Source organism: Pseudophryne corroboree, chromosome 10, assembly GCF_028390025.1.
Source record: "Pseudophryne corroboree isolate aPseCor3 chromosome 10, aPseCor3.hap2, whole genome shotgun sequence".
In the NCBI taxonomy this organism is placed as follows: Eukaryota; Metazoa; Chordata; class Amphibia; order Anura; family Myobatrachidae; genus Pseudophryne; species Pseudophryne corroboree.
Genome location: NC_086453.1, coordinates 327,259,138 through 327,285,189, shown reverse-complemented (window position 1 = coordinate 327,285,189; position 26,052 = coordinate 327,259,138). Strand labels below are relative to the sequence as shown.

The 26,052-nt window shown below is 42.6% G+C and overlaps 1 protein-coding gene across 11 annotated transcripts in view; it reads right to left on the bottom strand.

Moving 5' to 3' along the window:
* CCDC27 (coiled-coil domain containing 27) overlaps nt 1–26,052 on the bottom strand; it is a 281,519-nt gene that overhangs the window by 71,757 nt on the left and 183,710 nt on the right. For all 11 annotated transcript variants that reach the window (XM_063943570.1, XM_063943568.1, XM_063943573.1 and 8 more), the window contains one exon: nt 17,164–17,241. In XM_063943570.1, the coding sequence (XP_063799640.1) occupies nt 17,164–17,241 (78 nt within the window). The remainder of the gene's footprint in view (nt 1–17,163; nt 17,242–26,052) is intronic.

Below are 26,052 nucleotides of genomic sequence, written 5' to 3'. Positions count from 1 at the left end.
TTGGAAATCAGTAAAACATCAGTACACTTCTTGGATCTTGAGATCTTTATAGAAGAACAGGTCCTACACACACGGACCTACACCAAACCCACAGACTGTAATTCATATATTCCTTCCACCAGTAACCATCACAGCAATTGGCTTACATCTGTACCGAAAAGCCAATTTCACCGGATTAGAAAAAATTGCTCAAAGGTGGAAGACTACCAGAAACAGGGAACCAAATTAAGGAAACAGTTGCTAGCCAAAGGATACGCCACCAGTACAGTAGACACTCCATTTCAGGAATATCTGACCAGCAATAGAAGAGACCTATTGGAACCTAAGAAAAGAGACGTAGATCCATCAAATGAGATGGGTATACCGTTTATCACCAAATTCTGCAGCCAGCACAAACAGATAGAATCCATCATCAGAAAACACTGGGGGATCCTTCTGCATGACCCAATGCTGAAAGGAACCTTAAAAGAGAAACCCAGATTCATATACAGGAAGGCTGACAACCTTAAAAATCACTTGGTCAAAAGTGTGGTACAAGACAAAAAGAAACCAGGCACCATCATGACTAAAGGCTTTCACAGGTGTGGAACATGCAGTATGTGTAAGAACTGCAAGAGTTTGACATCTAAAATCACGGAGTACACTTCCACTGTAACGGGTAGAAGCAGACAAATTCATCAATATATTACCTGTGACAGCCATCATGTAGTATATCTCATCACGTGTTCCTGCAAAAAGCAATACGTCGGAAGAACTACTAGGAAATTAAAGGAACGCATGGCGGAACACGTACGTAACATCAAGAAAGGAATTACCTCTCATGGAGTGTCAGCACACTTTAAAGAACACCACCATTGTCAGCTTAAAGACCTGGTCTCCTTCTGTGGAATCCATATAATAAAGGGAAATCGGAGGAAGAACAATATGGAGGAGGAGCTGGCGAAAAAAGAAATGAGAACCATCTTCGAAATGGGCACCTTGCATCCAACAGGTCTCAATTTGGACTTCGAAACCAAATGGTTTTTATAACCTAATTGACTATTGAATTGACAGTGTTCTGTACAAGTAAGGTCTTCCCAGGATATACACACAAAATTGTCCACCGTCAATCCGGGGGACCATATAATCCTGGCATACTACAGTATAGCATGCATCATGACCACCGCCTCAGTATCAATCTCCCCATTTGCTAAAATATATACAACCTCCCAACCCACCATGATATGGCTTATAAATCTGTATATAGTAAATATGAACTGCATCCCTCAAAATTTCTTGAATTCCCTTATCCACAGGACATCCCCCTAAAATGTCCCCCTATCCATGTTTATAAATTTTTCTTATGAGACTATTTGACCATCCACTCATAAAAAATATAAGTATGTGGTATTCACCTTGCTCCACATGCATTTGCTGCATTTAATGTGATTCATATATATTTCTTTTGACCACCATGTATTTTTCTCTAACCATTGTTTTACCTATTTATTTCAATGTTCCACCATGCAATTCATTTATTTTTGGAATTTAGTTATATCTCAGCATGTTGTTTAAGAATACTCGTTCCACTATCTTCCTTCTGCCCCTGACGTCATGCGTTCCATTTGGTTTTGGAACGCAAGATGACTTAGTCAGCCACGCACGGGACAGCCCACGTGATCCGCCTCCACATCTAAATCCTTCCTCCATACGGGGTAACGCGTCACGCTTTGTCACATTCTGACCGGCGGAAGCACAATGATCAGGTGCTTCCACCGGAAGTCCAGCGTACCAACCTTGCGTTCCACATGGAGGACGCGTCCTCCTCACGTGGTGACGCGTCACGTACTGTCACACACCAACCGGCGGAGGCACAATGATCAGGTGCTCCCGCCGGAAGTCCGGCTCACCCACCATGCGTTCCACACGTTTGGAACGCATAGCGAAAACACCTTTTTACAGCCTTATTATTGTAGTTTTTCATTCATTCACCCACCTATTATCATTTATACCTCCAGATCCCAAGGATAAATCCGGGTTTAGATATTAATTAAAATCGTTATATTTTACTGGGTTCCGCCCAGGAAGGGGCGGGTTAACTAGTCCCATTTTGGTATAAATATCAGTATATGTCATATCTCACATGCACCTTGAAAAAGACTCAATAGTCGAAACGCGTTGGAGCATATGAGGATTTGAGGTACCACTCCAATCATCTCTATCAGCAGGAATACGGTGAGACACCCCGGGTTAACATCATCTTTTTCTCACCATTTCACTTTGCTGAAGAAATATCTATGAGATTGTCTGTTGTGGTATACCATCCTGAATTTGTTTTTATTTGATCCATGTTGATTTTTTTACAATAAATGTATATGAAACCTCATACATCCCTTCGTTTCTGTGCTTTATACCGAGCATAAATACGAAATAAAGGGGGTGAATGAGGACGACCATCTGGCCTGCTGGGATAAATATACCTTTACATGAATGTACGGCGCCTGCTGAAGTAAGCTTGGATGTGAGCATCCTTTCAGAAGTGTTTGTATGTGAATATTTGGAGCACAACCACTCTCAGTACCAAGATTATCCCTAAGGGGCTATAAAGAAACCTTTATAGGCTTGTTCCCTTTGTATGAAAGTAAGCACACATGTGAGAGACCACGTTTATCTTGAAGCACCAGGGTGAACCCTTACGGATATCTTCACACTTCTCCGCCACACCATAGTCCAGAAAGTCCTGGGTGAAGTCACCATCAACTTAGATCATCTGCATTGGGAGAAATACCCCTTTGAACCCTTGTATACATTTTGTGTTTTTTCCACATGTAACATCGATTGAGGGAGAAGAACTTTCCATACGAGGGACTTTTTCTAGGATCAGCAAGGGACTCTCCCACTTAAAAAATTTGGACATTGACTCCACCACGCCATACCACCGTCATCCACATCTTTGCGCCCACCACAGGTTCTATCCTATTCTTCCTTTTGTGTATTTAAAATATGATTTTGTTTTTAAAACATTATTTTCGATATAAAAAGTAAGATCTAAAAAATTTACTTCCATTCTACTAATATTGAACACCAAGGAAATGTTAAAATCATTCTTATTAAGAGATTCGCAAAAAGAGTTAAGAGTTTCTTCATTACCTTCCCAGATAAAAATAATGTCATCGATAAAACGATACCATAATTTGATATTAGATAAAAAGGGGTTGCTTTCTGTCCATATGTGATGATTTTCCCAATAACTCATGAAGAGGTTAGCATATGCTGGAGCAAAGCGTGTGCCCATAGCAGTCCCCATTTTTTGTAAATAAAATTTTCTGTTATGCCAGAAGAAATTATTAGTTAAAATGAACCTAATACTCTCCAATATAAATGGAATCTTGCCTGTTTCAAAATTGCTATTTTGTAAATTATATTTTATGGCATGGATTCCTTTTTCATGGTCAATAATTGTGTATAGACTACTAACGTCTGCAGTGGCCATGATATAATTATGTTCCCATTTGAAGCTTTCCACTTTTTGTAGAATATCCACAGTGTCTTTGATGTATGATCTTACTTTCAAAACTTCGGGCTGGAGATGGTGTTCAATAAGGAACTCTGTTCTGATCTAAAGGGAAGGATCTGAATATTTGAATATCGAACGCTTTGCATACAAAACTAATACTCGAACAATTATCCCGTACTAACTCGGGGTGCACATATCTGCATTTTGTGAATTGTCTAAACGTTTCTTTGGAAGTGGGGGTGACCACTTCAGTGGACGGTGCAGCACTGCTGATTTGGAGCGCTGGTTTGAAAAACTTTTCGTTAATACGGTACCTTTTTTCACCCAATTCTTACCAGCTGCACCATGCTGGGGTATAGGGATCAAAGAAGATTACTATTGGATTCAGTATTTGAAACCAATGGTGGAGATAGGGATAGAACAGAGGTATTAGTGGATACGAAAGAAATGGATATCATTATGAGGAAACTCGAGTATGTGTTAATTAGAGAAAGCAAAATCTGGTGGGAGACTATAACCCTAGAAAAATATATTGCGGAAAAACTTATCCCAAGAGGGCTGAAAATAGAGAAAAGACCCTCTTCAGAAAATGAAAGTAAAGATTTTTACGAAAAATGGAAGAACATCACAGAGAACTGCTCCATATCACTCATGGAATTAATAATACAGGAAAGGAAAAAAGACCTTAACCTGATAGAGAAACAAATAGAAAGTTTCACTACGGAATTAATTACATTTAGAGACCTAAAGGAATATGTTGAGAAAGAAAACAAAATGGAAAGCAGAATAATTAAAAGAGAAAAAGAATTAATAATGAGAAAAAAAGGAAATATATAAGGGATAAGAGAGAAAGAGAAACAGAACAGGATGAAGGAGATGAAAGAAGAAGAAGTGCTACATTAGAGGAAGAGAGAGAAGAAACCCCATGTAATTGTGACATCAATTCAATACAGAGACCAAGGGAAATGAGAAATGAAAAAAAGGAAAAAAGGAATCATGAAGTAAAAAGGAAAAATATGAGAAGAACCTCACCTCATCTAGAGGAGGAACATGAAGCCAGAAGAAGAGAAATGAGGAGATTTTCACCTTACCCAGATACTAGGAATTATAAAAGAAGGGAATTTACGGGTAGGAGAAAACAAAATTGGAAAAGGATGGAAAATAACCAGAGAAGGGAAAGACAAAATTACGATAGGGACTATTATGTGAAGGATGACTGGCATATCAACCAAAGAAACTACGAACCACAAACCAGAGACAACAGCAATAGGTTCAGAGCATTCAACAATGAAGCTTTTTTTAGGGCAGAATTGGAAGAGAAACAGAAGGTATTAGTGTTCAGAAGAGAACGCAAGAAAAAGGGCAAAGGACGTCAAAATAAATCTAAACATTCAGAAGATAAGGATGTCAATTAATTGGAATTGGGGAAGACAAAGATATTCAATTTAAGTAATTATGAATTGACAGGGGATGAAACAAGGATACTAGAAAAAGGCCTCAAGTTCGCCCCGGACAATAAACTCAACAAATTCGAAACCTATCTGGACATCCAGAAATTCGTTAGAAAGGTTTCGCTTAAAAAATATTTTTTAAGTCAACCAGGAGAAACAACATCAGAGAGAAACCCCTTCAAACCGAAGTCAACCTTCAACCCCACTTTCTCAAGAGGATGTTTCGTGGAAAGCTTTAATAAAGCTGTAACAACTGATTTGGACAAACTCCAACCGCATTGGAAGAAAGAACCCAATACCACGAAAAAAGAAAGAGAAGCAATTAAAGCACTACAAGACAACAAGGAAATTGTCATTAAACCCTCAGATAAAGGGGGGGGGAATTGTGATTATGGATGCTAAAATATACGAGGAAGAAATCAGCAGACAGATAGAAGATAAATCTACGTATATGGTTTTAAGAGGTAATCCAAATGAAAGAATAGAACGAGAATTAAAAGCACTCTTAAACAAATACAAAAATGAAGGTATTATTCAAGAGAAAGAGGAACAGTATATTAAGATCAAAAACCCTACCCTACCTGTTTTTTATGTATTACCAAAGATCCACAAAAGTTTATCTAACCCCCCAGGAAGACCCATAGTAGCGGGAACAAACTCGGTTACATCAAATCTTTCCCATTTTATTGACAACCATCTCCAGCCCGAAGTTTTGAAAGTAAGATCATACATCAAAGACACTGTGGATATTCTACAAAAAGTGGAAAGCTTCAAATGGGAACATAATTATATCATGGCCACTGCAGACGTTAGTAGTCTATACACAATTATTGACCATGAAAAAGGAATCAATGCCATAAAATATAATTTACAAAATAGCAATTTTGAAACAGGCAAGATTCCATTTATATTGGAGAGTATTAGGTTCATTTTAAATAATAATTTCTTCTGGCATAACAGAAAATTTTATTTACAAAAAATGGGGACTGCTATGGGCACACGCTTTGCTCCAGCATATGCTAACCTCTTCATGAGTTATTGGGAAAATCATCACATATGGACAGAAAGCAACCCCTTTTTATCTAATATCAAATTATGGTATCGTTTTATCGATGACATTATTTTTATCTGGGAAGGTAATGAAGAAACTCTTAACTCTTTTTGCGAATCTCTTAATAAGAATGATTTTAACATTTCCTTGGTGTTCAATATTAGTAGAATGGAAGTAAATTGTTTAGATCTTACTTTTTATATCGAAAATAATGTTTTAAAAACAAAATCATATTTTAAACCAACGGACAGTAATTCTTACATTTCAGTTTCAAGTAACCACCATTTCAACTGGTTAAAAAATGTACCAAAAGGCCAAATCAGAAGAATAAGAAGAAACTGCACCGATATTACTGTTTTTAAAAACCAATCTGCTGATATGAAGAAAAAATTTGTTTCTAAAGGATATGATGGTAATAAAGTTGATGAATATATTAAGAAAATACAAGAAGCGAACCGACAAGATCTCTTAAAACCAAAAAGAAAACCTCAAGAAGACACATGCACTTTACCTTTTATAACATCTTTTAATGGCCAACATAAGGAAATGGAACAAATTGTTAAAAAACATTGGCATCTTCTAACCAGAGATCCGATTTTAGAGAAAATCATACCACAGAACCCAAAATTTGTATATAGAAGAGCACCCAACTTAAAACAGAAGCTAGTAAAAAGTGCGATTGCACCTAAAAAATCTAGCAGAATAAAAACAAGAAAACAAAAGGGTTTCATAGATGCAGCTTGTGCCTGATGTGTAGAAGTCACACCAAGCAGCCCAGTAAGACGGAGGAATTTAGGTCTAACACCACTGGGAATACATACAATATCTCTGACTTTATTACGTGCAATACTAAAAACTGTATTTATTTGATTGAGTGCAGTTGTAAATTACAGTATATTGGTCGGACCACCAGACCCCTTAAGGAACGCTGGGCAGAATATATTCGGAACGTAAAGAAGGGCTTCGAAAACCATTCAGTCTCAAGTCATTTTAAGACAGTCCACAATAAAAATTGTAATGCTTTGGAGAAAGTAATAGGCATTAAAATGGTTCAGAATCACTGGCGGAATGGAAATCTGGAAGAGAGTCTCGCACAAACAGAAATGAGGTGGATTTACAATATGGGGACTTTATCCCCCAAGGGACTGAATCTGGACTTTGAATTGAAATGGTTTTTATGATAATTTATTGACATATTTTTATTAATTATCATTTTTTCACCAATATAATATGTTTCTGTAATGAATTTTCCTATTTTTAATATTTTAAAATGTGGTTCACATTTTTGAGGAGTACGAGATTTTATATGAGGAATACCCTGTATTAATTCACCCGATGTTCCACATCTTTTATATTTATATATGGATGTCTAATTCTCATTCTCTTTTTCTTCCACCTCTTACTCATTTTACTAAGATAAGATATCTAAATGGTCTAAAAAAGAACCACACAGTTTTGACTGTCTAGCCACTAATGGTTTCAACTGTCAAACCTGTGTAGAAATCAAGTGCACTAGAACTAACTTTCCTCAGATTGGTACCAATCTGAGGAAAGTTAGTTCTAGTGCGCTTGATTTCTACACAGGTTTGACAGTTGAAACCATTAGTGGCTAGACAGTCAAAACTGTGTGGTTCTTTTTTGGTGTTGTTTTTTCTACTAGGTTTTGAGCTGCACTTGTTATTATGGCAACACGTAGAGACATAGGAGAGAGAAATACCAGACGCAACTTGATTTTGAATGAATTAATAAATAAAGAAAATGTAGGAGAGGATGATCAAATTAACCCCCTCGATATGCATCAATTATTAAGCAGATTAGAAAATCTACTTAAGGCCGAAACTCGGCACTGGCTGGATAAAATGCTATTAATGAGATATGTAAAAGAAAAGATGATACCTAGGGGGTTAAGGATATTCAAGTCATGCTCATTCAAAGAGGATGCCGAACTAACCGAACAGGAGACATAGAATAAATTTGGATAGATTTAGATCATCAAGTAGATCAAGAAACAACAGACAACAATTTCCCTCTAGGGATAGATTTACATTTAGAGAAAGAGAACGATCTAATCATAATACAGTTCCACAGAGAGAACAGAGGAGAGAATATGTCCGGGAGTCTGTACAAACATCTCAACAGTATACCAAACACAAAAGAAGTCCAGACAATAGAATAAGGGCACACACACAAGGAGCCAGACCAAAAACAACTTCTAGGAACATTAAACCACACATGGAAGATGTATCCACTTCTTTTTTAGATCAGAGACTGTATCCAATATGGAGAAACAGAAACAGATATCAGGTTTTACAAACCAATTCTCCCAAAAGAAAAGAGCTAGATACAGAGGAAGAAGGGGAGGAAGAAGGGAATTTATCAAAAAGTCAAAGGAAAAACTAAGAAATAAAGGTCTATTTAATCTTTCTTCACATGTACTTACTGAAAGTGAAAAAGGCACTAATTGCCAAAGGTCTTAAATTCGCACCATCACAAAAACCTGATCTATTTGGACTCTATGTAGAGCTTAATCGATATACTCGAGTTCTATGTAGAAAACGCTACTTCGCCAATAAATGTTTGAAGAAACAAGGTGAAGAAGGATATCCTATAGTTTTGGATGATGCAGATTCATTACCTTTAAATATTCTTATTGAATTAAAACAAGAAAATAATAGTCAGACTTGTGAGGTACCTTTGTATGAGGCTGATAAGAATAAGAAAGGCCCTTTCAAAAAGAAATCAGAATTCTATCCCACCAATCAACTTAGTGGAGGAATAGAAACCTTCTTTAATATAACTCTAAATTACATGAGATCATTATGCCAAAATTCAAAATTATTAATGAAGAAACGAGACAATTTACATTTCCAAGAGAGAAGGGCCATGAATAGTTTAACTAAAGATAAATCACTTACAATTAGGGTTGCAGATAAGGGCGGGGGGACGGTGGTACAAAACACTGAGGATTATTTGAAGGAGGCTTATAGACAATTGAATAGTACATTGTTTTATAAAACACTTGAATCTGACCCCACTTCCAGATATCAGAAAGAACTAAAAGAGTTCCTGGATGTGGCGCTTGACGAGGGGGCGATATCCAAGTCTGAGTATTTTTTCTTATTTATTACACACCCAGTTATTCCCACATACTATCACCTCCCAAAAATTCACAAGTCACTGCATGCACCTCCTGGGCGTCCCATAATATCTGGTATAGGGTCCCTCACCTCTAATTTATCTGCTTTTGTTGATTATTATTTACAGCCACATGTTATAAGTCTTAGATCATATATTAGAGATTCCACTCACTTTATTAATTTAATTAAAGATGTAAAATGGAAAAATAGTTATTTATTTATGACCTGTGATGTGGAGTCATTGTACTCCAACATACCACACAAATTGGGGCTTGAGGCACTTGAGATCACGTTAAATATGGATAAATCATTGGATATAGTTAAAAGACGGTTTATTTTGGAGGCGGTAAAATTTATTATGACTCATAATTATTTCACATTTAATACCAAATTTTATTTACAGATATTGGGTGTGGCAATGGGCACCAGGTTCGCCCCGAGTTTAGCTAACATCTATATGAGTCACCTGGAAGACAAGTATGTCTGGGGTGGTCCATTCGGGGCGAACCTGGTGCTATATGGAAGATATATTGATGACATGTTTTTCATTTGGGATGGGGATGTATACCAGATAGAGAAATTTTTGACATATCTCAATAATAATGAATTTGGGTTATCCTTCACGAGCACAGTACACAAATCTTCAATAACTTTCTTGGATATCGCCCTCAGAATAGAAAACAATTGTATCAGTACCTCTACTTTCAAAAAAGAGGTTGATACTAATAATTTCTTAAATTACTATAGTTGCCACCACCGCCCCTGGCTCATTAATATACCGAAAAGTCAGTACCTCAGACTCCGTAGAAACTGTTCAACAATTGAACAATTTGAAACTCAGGCTTTAGAACTAACTGAAGCATTTAAAGAACAGAATTATCCTATAGATATCATAGAACATGCGTTTGATGTGGCCTTGAAATGTGATAGAGAGTCCCTTCTAATATATAAAAAGAAAGATGTGAAAGATTCTATTAATGATGGTCAACCTAGATTTATAACAAAATATAATGCTTGTTCAAAAGAGATTAAACGTATTATTCAGAAGAATTATCCTATTCTAAAAACTGATAAGATCCTTTCAAAAGAATTAATGGATAAACCTCAAGTTATCTTTAAAAAGGCTTCTAGCTTGAAAAACTTTTTGGCACCGAGTCACTATGAACCCACAAAAAATGTTTCAAGTAATAAAAGTACATGGCTACAAAAGCTCCATATGGAAAAGGGGAACTATAGATGTAGAAAGTTAGGATGTTCCACATGTAGCACTATGGTAGATAAAAGTATAACTATTACATCTTATTCAAACGGGACCACGTTTGATATACAACAAAATATTAATTGCTGTACCACATATGTTATATATGTAATTACGTGCGTATGTGGCATACAATATGTAGGTCGCACTACCAGAATGTTACACATTAGATGCTTAGAACATAAAAATAATATAAGACGGGGAGTTAGTACACACAGTTTAGTGCAACATGTGAAGTATAAACATCATGGTAATGTCTCAGTGATTAGGATCCAGGGAGTGGAACATGTTAAAAGTACAACAAGAGGGGGGGATAGATTCAATCTTCTATGTAAACGCGAAGCGTTTTGGATCTTCTCCCTGGGTACATTGTTTCCGAATGGTTTGAATGATTCAATTGAGATGAATAATATATAGGACATCATAGGGGTATATGCAATTGCGGTCGAATTCCCGAAATTGTCGAATTTCGGGTCATTTTCGCCCAAAAAAAAAATTCGCCTATGCAATTCAGTGCTTTCCGACAAAAAAACGACTTTCAAAATTCGACTTTTTGAAATTCGAATTTTTGCAAATTCGACTTTTCTGCAATGATACAAGTGCTGCAATTCGACCAAAGCATATTCAATTCAAGTTTGGAAATTCGACAGCAGTGCTTTTAGACAGCAAATTCGTCATTTTCAATCCGCCACACTTTGGAGGGTGAAAACAATAAAAAAAAATTTAAACATGTTTTTTTTGGTGTTTTTTTTTTTAGGAATAGCATATCTATTTATATTAGAAGGGATTAGGTACTTTTTTTTTTTTGGAGGCACAAATATTATTTATATATTTTTTTAAATATTATTATTATTTTATTTTATTTTTATTGCTGGAACGGTAAAATCCCAAAAAAAAAATGGCGTGGGGTCCCCCCTCCAAAGCATAACCAGCCTCGGGCTCTTCGAGCTGGTCCTGGTTCTAAAAATGCGGGGGGAAAATTGACAGGGGATCCCCCGTATTTTTAAAACCAGCACCGGGCTCTGCGCCTAATGCTGGTGCCAAAAATACGGGGGACAAAAAGAGTAGGGGTCCCCCGTATTTTTAACACCAGCATCGGGCTCCACTAGCTGGACAGATAATGCCACAGCCGGGGGTCACTTTTATGCCGTGCCCTGCGGCCGTGGCATTAAATATCCAACTAGTCACCCCTGGCCGGGGTACCCTGGGGGAGTGGGGACCCCTTCAATCAAGGGGTCCCCCCCCCCAGCCACCCAAGGGCCAGGGGTGAAGCCCGAGGCTGTCCCCCCCCATCCAATGGGCTGCGGATGGGGGGGCTGATAGCCTTTTGTGATCATGAAAAGATATTGTTTTTTCCAGCAGTACTACAAGTCCCAGCAAGCCTCCCCCGCAAGCTGGTACTTGGAGAACCACAAGTACCAGCATGCGGGAGAAAAACGGGCCCGCTGGTACCTGTAGTACTACTGGGAAAAAAATACCCAAATAAAAACAGGACACACACACCGTGACAGTAAAACTTTATTACACACTGCCGACACACACATACTTACCTATGTTCACACGCCGACATCGGTCCTCTTCTCCAAGTAGAATCCACGGATACCTGAAAAGAAAAGTTCAATATACTCACCTCAGCCATGGTCCAGAGATACATCCACGTACTTGGCAAAATAACAAATCGCAAATACCCGACCACCGGACTGAAAGGGGTCCCATGCTGACACATGAGACCCCTTTCCACGAATGAGACCTGTCAGTGACAGCTGTCACACAAAGGTCTCTAAAGCCAATCAGGAAGCGCAACTTCGTTGCGCTCACCTGATTGGCTGTGCGCTGTCTGTGCTGTGACAGCGCATCGCAAAGCCGCTCCATTATATTCAATGGTGGGAACTTAGCGGCTAGCGGTGAGGTCACCCGCCGGTCAGCGGCTGACCGCGGGTAACCCCCCCGCTAGCCGCTAAGTTCCCACCATTGAAACTAATGGAGCGGCTTTGCGATGCGCTGTCACAGCACAGACAGCGCACAGCCAATCAGGTGAGCGCCACGGAAGTAGCGCTTCCTGATTGGCTGAAGGGACTTCAGTGACAGGAGTCACGTGATGTCCCAGCATTCGGGAGAAAGGGGTCTGATGTGTCAGCATGGGACCCCTTTCAGTCCGGTATGGAGCGGGTGTTCGGTTTGTTTTTTTAACAAGTTCGTAGATTATCTCTGGACGTGGATGTACCTCTGGACGCTGGAAGGTGAGTATAATTTTTTCACAGGTACCCTCGGATCGTCGGAGACCGTGGCAGTCGGCGTGTCAATATAGGTAAGTATGTGTGTGTCGGTAGTGTGTAATAAAGTTTTACTATCAAGGTGTCTGTGTCCTGTTTTTATTTGGGTATTTTTTTTCCAGTAGTACTACAGGTACCAGCGGGCCCGTTTTTCTCCCGCATGCTGGTACTTGTGGTTCTCCAAGTACCAGCTTGCAGGGGAGGCTTGCTGGGACTTGTAGTACTACTGGAAAAAACAATCTCTTTTTATTATCACAAAAGGCTATCAGCCCCCCCATCCGCAGCCCATTGGATGGGGGGGACAGCCTCGGGCTTCACCCCTGGCCCTTGGGTGGCTGGGGGGGGGACCCCTTGATTGTAGGAGTCCCCACTCCCCCAGGGTACCCCGGCCAGGGGTGACTAGTTGGATATTTAATGCCACGGCCGCAGGGCACGGCATAAAAGTGACCCCCGGCTGTGGCATTATCTGTCCAGCTAGTGGAGCCCGATGCTGGTGTTAAAAATACGGGGGACCCCTACTCTTTTTGTCCCCCGTATTTTTGGCACCAGCACCAGGCGCAGAGCCCGGTGCTGGTTTTAAAAATACGGGGGATCCCTGCCCAATTTTTCCCCGCATTTTTAGAACCAGGACCAGCTCGAAGAGCCCGAGGCTGGTTATGCTTTGGAGGAGGGACCCCACGCCATTTTTTTTTCCGGGGTTTTCCCGTTTTTTCCCATTTTTTAAAATCGCGGCAAAATCCGCCAAATCGGCCGATTTTCGCCCGCGGTTCTGGCGAATCCGTTTTTCATTGAATATGGTGAATTCCGGCAGCCACCTGCCGGAATTCACCTGTCGAATTGAGTCGAATTAAAAAACGGCGAAAAATTGCCGCGATTCGCCGTGAATTGCATTTACCCCATAATGAGCAATATGATATTTAACTGCATAATGTGAAAAGAAAGAGATCCCTGGGGAACAATGTCGGGTATATATTCTTTAAGGGATTATAGATAATATTTAAGAGCATGAGAGAAGTATATATACACAAAAAAACTTGGGAAAGATAAAATGAATATATGGTATGTGTATGTATAGATTAAAATTACAAAGAGCTTATACTATGAATATCTAAGGGATATATTAAACTTATATGGTTATAATATGGTATGATAAGCTTGATTTTTTTTTCCAAATAATATGTTTAGGATGCTATAAGACAATTATGTTTATATATAAAAAATTCCTATGTGTACTACTAAATTGAATTACTACATCCATATGAGATCTGAAACATAATAATGTTACGAGAGTATATATTTGAGTGATTCTTTTGAATCAAGTTGCGTCTGGTTTTGATAACTTTAGTAAGTATAACTAATATGAAAAAATATATATATATAAAAAAAACTAATAAAATAAAAACTAAAGAATTTGAAATAAATTAAAAATCTTTTCTTCCTGGGCTCCGAGGGTGATTCGAACTCGGGTCTGCCTGGTTGCAGGTAGAGGCCTTAGCCCCCTGAGCCATATGGCCTCACATTGCTTTGAGCTATACGAAAGTATATTTATCATCTGAAAAGAACTAAAATGAAAATTAACTCCTATGTCTCTTGTGTAAATAAATAAATAAATAAATAATATATATTATAAATGAAATGTTTTTTTATATCTGTAATGAATATAATTAGGTTGTTGCCTTATGTTAATGTTTACTATAGGTTTTAATGTGTGAAATGATGAGAAATTATAATACAGGTTTAGAAGATCAACACACCTGTAAAAGTTTAATTAATTCATGCTCTCCACTGATTGGGTACCTGCTATTTAAATACGGACAATCTAATGCACCTTAATACCTTCTGATGAAACCGTGAGATTGGAAGCACGGAGAAACGCGTTAAGGATTCCATACAAACACCTGCAGGCGGTCCGGAACCCCTCTATGCCAGAGGACACCTTGGAGGAATCACCTGAAATCAGCTTTGAGAGTGTGCTCCCTCTCCCCGTGGACGCTGCTGTTACCGCCGCTCCCGCCTGAGAACTTCGGCACTAGCCGTTCAAGATCTAGCCGCACTGAGGCTCCAATATACGGCTGTGGTGAGCATTAATCATTGGCGGTGGGAGAGAAGGGGACAATAGCTGTTGTGTGGCAGGCACATTGTGAATGCTTGTAGTTCCTACAAAGCATATTCCTCTGGCTTATGGATACAAAGTAACAACGTATTTTATTACAAATTAACCAGTCCTTCACCGGGGAGTTACAGAAATAGCACTATGTGTGCTTAAAGAATATCCTTATTGGAGCTCCAGCGGTATACGGTTACTTGGACGGTAATACAAATAACGTCACAGTTTACTGGACTTTGGTACTGCAGTATTTGGTGTGTTTTAAAGTTTTATATATTATGCTGTGCATTATTAAGAAAATTGATAATTAAATAAAAAACATAATAATTTTTAATCAAACACAATATATATATGCGCTTCCTTGTGATATATTTTTATATATTTGCTTTTAGTATCTAAATGGTCTGTTTTGTATCAAATGGAAGTCGGTGGAACGCATATTAATTAATGCGTTCCACAGCTGATTCCGTCCGTGACCGGAAGTTCGTGCATTGGATATCACATCAATGCTATTAGGAGCCTAGGCGGAAACGGAAATGGCATGCGTTCCAGCACATGGAACGCATGCTCCGCGAGAGGATTGACAACGCCGTGACCGGAAGTTCGGGCATTGGATATCACATCAATGCTATTAGGAGCCTAGGCGGAAATGGAAATGGCATGCGTTCCAGTACATGGAACGCATGCTCCGCGAGAGGATTGACAACGCCGGGCGTGTATTATCACGAACGGCGGGCGGAACCGGAAGTACGGTGTGCGTTCCACGAGTTGGAACGCACGCCGAATCACGGAGTTTTTAAACATTTTAAAGTCAATAAGGAATTGTATTTTGAGTTTTTACCACCTAAGGGGCTATAAATTATATACACGAAACCCACCACAGTAGTTAGTATAAGCTAATTGACTGAGGGAACTACAATTACTGCATGGTCCAGTCTGAACCAATCACACAACAGCACTGGGTTTAAATACTCCCAGTCTTTCATTCCACCACACACCTTGAGAAAGGCTCTCTGAGAGCAGAAACGCGTTGGTGCTGTGGGACAGACTGCGACAGATCCAGTAAGAGTGGAAGTACCCAGGATTACCACGGCTAGAGGAGGAACAGTGCTGAGACCCCGGGAGGTATCTGTTTACCACCTCACAAGTGCTATAGGGTAACCATCGCTGGGGACCCCACATATTCTGGTACGCATATTTGCCCCACTACAAGTTGGTGGAATTGTATATTACCTGTTTATGTTGTTTACACCCATAATAAAACTGTACTTCACTATATATTCCCTCATCTTTGTTTCTTTGAGGGAACGAAGAGGAACTCTGTTCTGATCTAAAGGGAAGGATCTGAATATTTGAATATCGAACGCTTTGCATACAAAACTAATACTTGAACAATTATCCCGTACTACCCCGGGGGGCGCATATCTGCATTTTGTGAATTGTCTAAACGTTTCTTTGGAAGTGGGGGTGACCACTTCAGCGGACGGTGCAGCACTGCTGATTTGGAGCGCTGGTTTGAAAAACTTTTCTTTAAAGCAATATCAATTGAATTCTCCCCTCAGAGTCATTTTGCAAGGACCTGACCTAAATTGGGGTCTACAGCCTGAGCAGATAAATGTGATGATGATGATGCATAGGTGGCATATCAGTATATACTGCGCTGGCATTTGTACCACTGAAGTCCCAGCTCCCGCAGTGACTCTCTACCTATATTTACTAAAATAATATCTTCAGGACAGCGGTCCCGGGGACCAAGGACTGGAGCTGTTAAAGCTACTTATCGCTTGCCGGAAAAATCACCATGTCAATGTGCGGCTGTGAGTTGTTTTTATGTGAAATAGAAAATAAAAACCCCAAAACAAAAGCAGCACTCTATATAATATATATTATAACTTTATATACCTATTTTAAACAAACATTTATCAAACAGCAGTACATTCAAAATAAATGTTATTTGAAGAATAAAACATTTAAAAAAAAAAATACTCTGGGCTCACCCATGCAAACACTTAGTGCCGGCAGGCAATATTGGACTGGGGCATTTAGGGCCCACAGAGGGAATGCAGTGGTAGGGGCCCATGCTCAGAGGCTTGGCTAACTATTAGCGAGTGCATGGTCTGGGCTTCATATGTATAATGCATAACTTATTCAATCTGGAACCTGATCCCTAGAGGTGAGGGTGGGCCCCGGGGCAGTGGGGCTAACCGGGTGTTTCCCCTGTAGCCCTGTGGGGCAGTCCGCCCCTGCCGGCAGGGTTACCACCACTCGTAACACCAATAGACTGTAGGGCAGTGTAAATAAAAAAAGCCCTTTCAGTGGTAAAGTCGTACATTTTTGACCATCGATAAACAAACCCCAATGTGTGTTATTTTATGTAACTGCTCAGTCACCTCTCTGAGGTTGTAGTTCTCCCTCTCCATAGTCACCATCAGCTCTTCATGTTTTCTTTCTTCACGCATACTGGAAAACTGATAGATCAACAATCAAATCAATTACTAAGCTTAACATTATATCATCATCATCATCATCATCATCATCATTATTATTATCATTATTACTACTACTATGTTAGAGGCACGTTTATTTTAGTGACAGATCTGCTATAATACATGGGTGGATAGAGAGGGCGCCTGTGCAAGTGCTTATCCCTATGCCATACACAAACTAGACCTCCAAATCACCCCACCATTAATACTGTTATTACACTGTCATCATACAGGATTACCTCCTTTTCCTGGAGTACAGCCACCCCCCCCCCCCCCCACCCCCCAGATGTTGACCTATAGGACAGCTAAATAACACTTTAGGTGCTTACACACTTAGCGACTGAGTAAACTATATCGCTCATTCCCCCCCCCCCACACTCGAGCGATATAATTTACTGTATTTCCCAGTGTGTATGCAGCCGACGACAAGCGATGTGTGGTAACGACCATTGGTCTCGGCCGTGCATGAAGCTCAATTTGGATTCATCGTCCAAAGCTGCATGCCCCGGCCAGCCGCGGTATGACATCACTGTGCGATATCGCTAGTGATATTGCATAGTGTGTATGCCCGCCAACGGGCGGCCCAGACCTAGTGTGTACCCACCTTTACAGTGTCCCATGGATCCAATGGGATAAAAAGGTTTTAAGCTACTGTATGCCTTATAGCTAGCTGTATGAATAAGGAGGATCCTACTGTATGTGTATAGTATTTGTGAATTGCCCCTCCTAGGATTTGCACCTTTTTACAACTTATAAATTCATTAAGCCCTCTGCATTTATAATTACATTTATAAATTCCAGAAGCGTTGCAACCTGCGACAGTTATTTTACACGTTATGTAACACAGGTCATTATCAGCAAAGTCATTTTCATCATCTGAGATTTGCTAAATGCAGATATTTACCATTAGCCTATGTACACTAGAAACACACACCATCCAACATGACCCACTCCAGGACACAATGCTCTGCTCCTGAACTTCCCTCTCCATGTATGATTGCCATCACCTGTGTTGAAATACCTTTATTATAAATTAACTAATTCAACATAGTTGACAGCAATCATAAATTACGAGTAAAGTCCAGAAACAGAGCATTTTGTTCCTCTTGGAATGGGTCATGATGGGAGGTATGGAAACAAGCTCCCCCTGGTATATAGAACTCTTGCAACAGTTTGAATTGTAATATCTTAGCAGGGGCTCAATGCCTGCATCAATAAGGAGAACGTTTAAAAAAAACTACCCAGAGTGATGACTGAGCTTTGCTTAAAAGCAACTGCTTTAATTTTTTTTCTTACACTATCTCTTTTACCAGTTGCGTCCCTTACCTATCCGATAGTGTGGAAGAAGAGATTCCATATGCATGCCAGAGGCAAGCGCCACGAAAAGGGGGCATGGCTTCAAGGGAAGGGGCGCAGTTTAGCATCCCAATCCTCGTTTCCGTCACTCCGGGAGATGCGCTCTGCCCCAGAGAATGCTGTGGCTGCACTGCCGGCTCCTACACTGTGACAGGAGCAGAGTGCTGCACGTAATAAGGTGCGTGAATTCACAAGAGGCACAGAGAGATGCTAATTGAGTTTTTAGATTTATTGAGAAATATCTCCAGAGTTAAAGCATAGAGAAAAATAGGTGTACATAATCAAGCGGATCAGTATGATTTCCCAACCGATGGGATCCTGACCTTGAGCGCAGCGTGTCCCCTTCGGTTGCCACAAGGTTCTATTCCCCGTGGGTGGTGTCGAGGACCACCACCCAAGTGTGGTTTCTGGCCGGTGGTCGGGATTCCGACCGTCGGCATTTCAATGGCTGTCAGGATTTCAGCATTGGGATTTCGATTGCCGGGATCCCGACAGTCGGGAATATAATTGCATACCTAATCAAGACGTACAATTATGATATGCACAGTCAACTTCAAATAAATAAAGAGTCAGAAAAACCTAACAATCTTACACTGAGGTCTGGTCGTCTGAGTGAAGGGAGACCACCAGAAAACAGAAAGATGGAAGCACTTCTAGCCTGAAAGCTCTACTTTGAAGAATGAACCCTGGATGCTGCCTTCCATTCCTTCTTATAGCTGACAGCCACTCCAAGAAACAGCCCCGACCTTTGGTGTTTAACCCACTTATTGCCAGGGCCGGTGCAAGGTTTCTAAGCACCCTAGGCAAAATTTGAGCTTTCTGCCCCCCTGAAGGGATGGAGGAGTCCAGTGAAGCTGTGACCCAGGACATGGGCACATGAGGGGCAATATAGGGACACGAAGTTGGTATGAGGGGATGGAGGGATACAGAGCCTAGGGATATGAGGGGGTGTGACACAGGACCTGGGGATGACACAGGATCTGGGCACATGAGGGAGAGGAGGTGACACAGGACCTGGGGACATGAGGGTGGAGAGTGGGAGAGGAGGGACACAGAACCTGGGGACATGGGGGGAGGTGACACAGGACAAGTACAGTACACATGAGGTGGGGGAGATGACACAGGACCTGGGGACATGAGGGTAGAGAGAGGGATAGGAGGAACACAGGATCTGGGGACATTGGAGGGGGTGAAACAAGCCCTGGACATATTAGGGGGAAGGGGTGACACAGTACCTAGGAACATGAGTGGGAGGGGGTGACACAGGACATGGGCACAAGATGGGGGAAAGGGAAGGAGGGACACAGGGCCTAGGGACATAAGTGGGGAGGTGGGACACAGGACCTGGGAACATGGGGAGGTGACAGGACATTTACACATGAAAAGGTGACAGTACCTTGGCACATGAGGGTGAAGAGAGGGAGAGGAGGGACACAGGACCTGAGGACATGGACGGAGGTGACACAGGACATGTACAGGGCATGAGGGGGAAAGGGTGACACAAGACATTGGGCACAAGACGGGGGAAGGGTGAGGAGGGACATAGGACCTAAGGACATCAGGGGGGGAAGAGGTACATAGGACCTACGGATATCGGGGGGGGGGGGGAGGTACACAGAACCTAGGGACAACAGGGGGAGAAAGGTACATTGGACCTAGGGAAATCAGGGGGGGGGGGAGGTACATAGGACCTAGGGAAATCGGGGGGGGGGGGGGGCGAGGTACATAGGACCTAGGGACATTAGATGGAGGGGGAGAGGTACATAGGAACTAGGGACATTGGGGGGGGGAGAGGTACATTGTACCTAGGGACATCAGAGGGGGAGCTGGAACACAGGACCTCACCTGGGAACATCGGGGAGGAAGAGAGCATTGGGGGGATACAAGATCCCGCACTGCACTGGCAGTTCAGTGTTGTGTATGCTGAGGGGAGGTACTTACCTCACCTCAGATTCATTTCTCCTCCTCTGCCCGGCGACTATACTGTGCTGTGGGGGCGGCTCAGGTCAAGCGCTGTTTGTTCGTCGGTCCTTGCTGGCAAGAATTCAGGACTTGCAGCTGAAAGTTCTGGCCGGGTACAGCTGCAGCTTCTGCGCAAGAGCAATGCCACCTAGATGCCTGCAGGGAACCTGGAAGTTCCATCAGCGGGTAACGAGCTGTCCTCCACTGTCCCTGGTGCCTGCCTGTCAGCTCTGCGTCCTCTCTTGCTGGCAGTGGCACCGATCTCTATGGCTGGGAGTCACCTGTGCCTGACTACCTGAGCAGCTGATGACACTCTGTGCTGGTCCTATGCCTGCCGACCCCTAATCTAAAAACAAGGATGTCTCTCTTTCAGAGGCATTCTTCTTTTTTCTACCAGGCAATCTCAGCGGGCCGCCCCCTCAGGTCCCGGCGCCCATAGTCAGCTCCCTAAAGCTGCCTAATGGAAGTGCCGGCTCTGCTTATTGCTGTACATTAATGAATCAGTAACTCACTTCTAAGTAACTGTCTTCCAGCAGATAGGGGGTAGGGGATGTTCCTCTTTAGGATTTTCACTTCTTGACCTGGTCTAAAGGCATGGGCAAATCCACCCCTTGGACAAGATGGCACTCGCGAGGGGCGCCGGCCGAGGGTAGTGGGGCTGCCCAGCTGTGCCACCCACAGCCGGGGGGTAGAGCCAGAGTACCCAGTAGTTCTAGGGTGCCTGACTGACTCTGCCATAACACTTCAGGCAGCAGCTCAGGGAAAGAGGAAAGAGGATTTACTGTACAGCTGGCCACTCATGGACTGCTGCTTGGAGACTCCCATAACTGAACGCAGTTTATAAATTGCGGTGAGCACTGAGCAGTGGCATACCCATGGTTAGTGCATTCTCACCAGCCCGCTATCCCCATTTAGTGGCCGGACGTCTCCCGCTGATTCCTCACTGTAGTAGGCAGCACACCTGTTACTGCTGCAGTGGGATCAGCTGTGTCACAGGGAGAATGCCTGACCATCTCCTGGCAGCCCAGTAGCTCACAGCCCAGTTTGGCAATGATGAGGGGGGTGGGTAACGATGAGGTAGGGGCTTTAGCTCGGGTTTAGCTGCCCCCCCATCTCTATGTAAATGGAGGCGTACCGCGCGCCACCGCCTCCAGCAAGCGTTGCCATAGAAATGGGGGGGTGCCACGAGTCCTTGCCCCCTTGACTCATGGCACGGTTCGTACATCATGGCGGCGCGCCCCCAGCGATGTGCGTGCGACCCTCCCCCCCCACATGGCGTGCGTGGGTTCACAAATGCCGGTCGAAACAGAGGCCCAGTCCGTCGCTGGAGGTGGGTAATGATTAAGTGAGGAGGGTAACAATGAGGAGGGTGACGTGAGGTGGGAAACGATGGGGTCGTGATGTAAGGTGGGTAACGATGAGGGGGGTGATGTGAGGTGGGTAACAATGAGGGGGGGTGTTGTGAGGTGGGTAATGATGGGTGGGTGATGTGAGGTGGGTAACGATGAGGGGGGGATGATGTGAGGTGGGTAACGATTAGGGGGTGATTTGAGGAGGGGAACGATGAAGGGAGTGATGTGAGGTGGGTAACGATGAGGGGGGGTGTTGTGAGGTGGGTAATGATGGGTGGGTGATGTGAGGTGGGTAACGATGAGGGGGTGATGTGAGGTGGGTAACGATGAGGGGGTGATGTGAGGTGGGTAACGATGAGGGGGGGTGTTGTGAGGTGAGTAATGATGGGTGGGTGATGTGAGGTGGGTAATGATGGGTGGGTGATGTGAGGTGGGTAACGATGAGGGGGTGATTTGAGGAGGGGAACGATGAGGGGGTGATGTGAGGTGGGTAACGATGAGGGGGTGATGTGAGGTGGGTAACGATGAGGGGGGGTGTTGTGAGGTGGGTAATGATGGGTGGGTGATGTGAGGTGGGTAACGATGAGGGGGTGATTTGAGGAGGGGAACGATGAAGGGAGTGATGTGAGGTTGGTAATGATGAGTGGGTGATGTGAGGTGGGTTGTTGTGAGGAGGGTAATGATGAGGGGGTGATGTGAGGTGGGTAATGACAAGGGAGTGTTTTTTGGTGGGGCAGTTGAAGAAATATAATTTATTTCCATTAAAATTATTTTTAATAACAAGCAAAATATTGCAACAATAAAAGATGCAAAGAAAAAGGAATGAGGTTAAAAATAATTTGTGTTCCACTGTGTGACCACGTCCTTTTTAAAATATGAGGGTGGGGTGGGTCGCTTCCTGGTACTTTTTCATACTTTACGTTCAACGTGGACTACAGTTGGGAACAGTAACCTATGCCGAGCACAGCAGTAGTGGAGCGAGGCACCTTGCCCGAAGCATGGCGAGGGGACACCGTGCGAAGAAAACAACACCCACATTTTTTTTTAAACTCATGACGACCTTTTTCCATGTCGACCTTTTCCATGTCGACCTAATGACTGTGTCGACCTATTTCAGGTGTCGACCTAGTCACTGTCGACCAATAGTGGTCGACCTAATGACTGTAGACCTAGTTACTGTCAACCCCATGATCCACACCCGTACAGAACAGCACAGAATGCAGAACACTACAGCACAGTACAGTACAGAACAGCACAGAATGCGGATCACTACAGCACAGAACAGCACAGCACAGAATGCAAATCACTACAGCACAGTACAGAGCAGCACAGAATGCAGATCACTACAGCACAGCACAGTACAGAACAGCACAGAATGCAAATCACTACAGCACAGTACAGAGCAGCACAGAATGCAAATCACTACAGCACAGTACAGAGCAGCACAGAATGCAAATCACTACAGCACAGTACAGAGCAGCACAGAATGCAGATCACTACAGCACAGTACAGAGCAGCACAGAATGCGGATCACTACAGCACAGTACAGAGCAGCACAGAATGCAAATCACTACAGCACAGCACAGTACAGTACAGAACAGCACAGAATGCAGATCACTACAGCACAGTACAGTACAGAACAGCACAGAATGCAGATGACTACAGCACAGAACAGCACAGCGCAGAATGCAAATCACTACAGCACAGTACAGAACAGCACAGAATGCAAATCACTACAGCACAGTACAGAACAGCACAGAATGCAGATCACTACAGCACAGTACAGAACAGCACAAAATGCGAATCACTACATCACAGTACAGAACAGCACAGAATGTGGATCACTACAGCACAGTACAGAACAGCACAGAATGCAGATCACTACAGCACAGTACAGAATAGCACAGAATGCGGATCACTACAGAACAGCACAGAATGCAGATGACTACAGCACAGTACAGAACAGTACAGCACAGAATGCAAATCACTACAGCACAGTACAGAACAGCACAGAATGTGGATCACTACAGCACAGTACAGAGCAGCACAGAATGCAGATCACTACAGCACAGTACAGAGCAGCACAGAATGCTGATCACTACAGAACAGCACAGAATGCAGATCACTACAGCACAGTACAGAACAGCACAAAATGCGAATCACTACAGCACAGTACAGAACAACACAGAATGCAGATCACTACAGAACAGTACAGAACAGCACAAAATGTGAATCACTACAGCACAGTACAGAACAGCACAGAATGCGGATCACTACAGCACAGTACAGAACAGTACAGAATGCAGATCACTACAGCACAGTACAGAACAGCACAGAATGCAGATCACTACAGCACAGTACAGAACAGCACAGAATGCAGATCACTACAGCACAGTACAGAACAGCACAGAATGCAGATCACTACAGCACAGTACAGAACAGCACAAACTGCGAATCACTACAGCACAGTACAGAATGCAGATGACTACAGCACAGTACAGAACAGCACAAAATGCGAATCACTACATCACAGTACAGAACAGCACAGAATGTGGATCACTACAGCACAGTACAGAACAGCACAGAATGCAGATCACTACAGCACAGTACAGAATAGCACAGAATGCGGATCACTACAGAACAGCACAGAATGCAGATGACTACAGCACAGTACAGAACAGCACAGAATGCAGATCACTACAGCACAGTACAGAACAGCACAGAATGCAGATCACTACAGCACAGTACAGAACAGCACAGAATGCAGATCACTACAGCACAGTACAGAACAGCACAGAATGCAGATCACTACAGCACAGTACAGAACAGCACAGAATGCAGATCACTACAGCACAGTACAGAACAGCACAAACTGCAAATCACTACAGCACAGTACAGAATGCAGATGACTACAGCACAGTACAGAACAGCACAAAATGCGAATCACTACATCACAGTACAGAACAGCACAGAATGCGGATCACTACAGCACAGTACAGAACAGTACAGAATGTGGATCACTACAGCACAGTACAGAACAGCACAGAATGCAGATCACTACAGCACAGTACAGAATAGCACAGAATGCGGATCACTACAGAACAGCACAGAATGCAGATGACTACAGCACAGTACAGAACAGTACAGCACAGAATGCAAATCACTACTGCACAGAACAGCACAGAATGTGGATCACTACAGCACAGTACAGAACAGCACAGAATGCAAATCACTACAGCACAGTACAGAACAGCACAGAATGTGGATCACTACAGCACAGTACAGAGCAGCACAGAATGCTGATCACTACAGAACAGCAGAGAATGTGGATCACTACAGAACAGAACAGCACAAAATGCGAATCACTACAGCACAGTACAGAACAGCACAGAATGCGGATCACTACAGCACAGTACAGAACAGTACAGAATGCAGATCACTACAGCACAGTACTGAACAGCACAGAATTCGAATCACTACAGCACAGTACAGAACAGTACAGAATGCAGATGACTACAGCACAGAATGCAGATCACTACAGCACAGTACAGAACAGCACAGAATGCGGATCACTACAGAACAGCACAGAATGCAGATGACTACAGCACAGTACAGAACAGCACAGCACAGAATGCAAATCACTACAGCACAGAACAACACAGAATGTGGATCACTACAGCACAGTACAGAGCAGCACAGCACAGAATGCAAATCACTACAGCACAGAACAGCACAGAATGTGGATCACTACAGCACAGTACAGAGCAGCACAGAATGCAGATCACTACAGCACAGTACAGAATGCAGATCACTACAGAACAGCACAGAATGCAGATCACTACAGCACAGTACAGAACAGCACAAAATGCGAATCACTACAGCACAGTACAGAATGCACAGAATGCGGATCACTACAGAACAGCACAGAATGCAGATCACTACAGCACAGTACAGAACAGTACAGAATGCAGATCACTACAGCACAGTACAGAATGCAGATCACTACAGAACAGCAAAGAATGCAGATGACTACAGAACAGTACAGAACAGCACAGCACAGAATGCAAATCACTACAGCACAGTACAGAACAGTACAGAATGCAAATCACTACAGCACAGTACA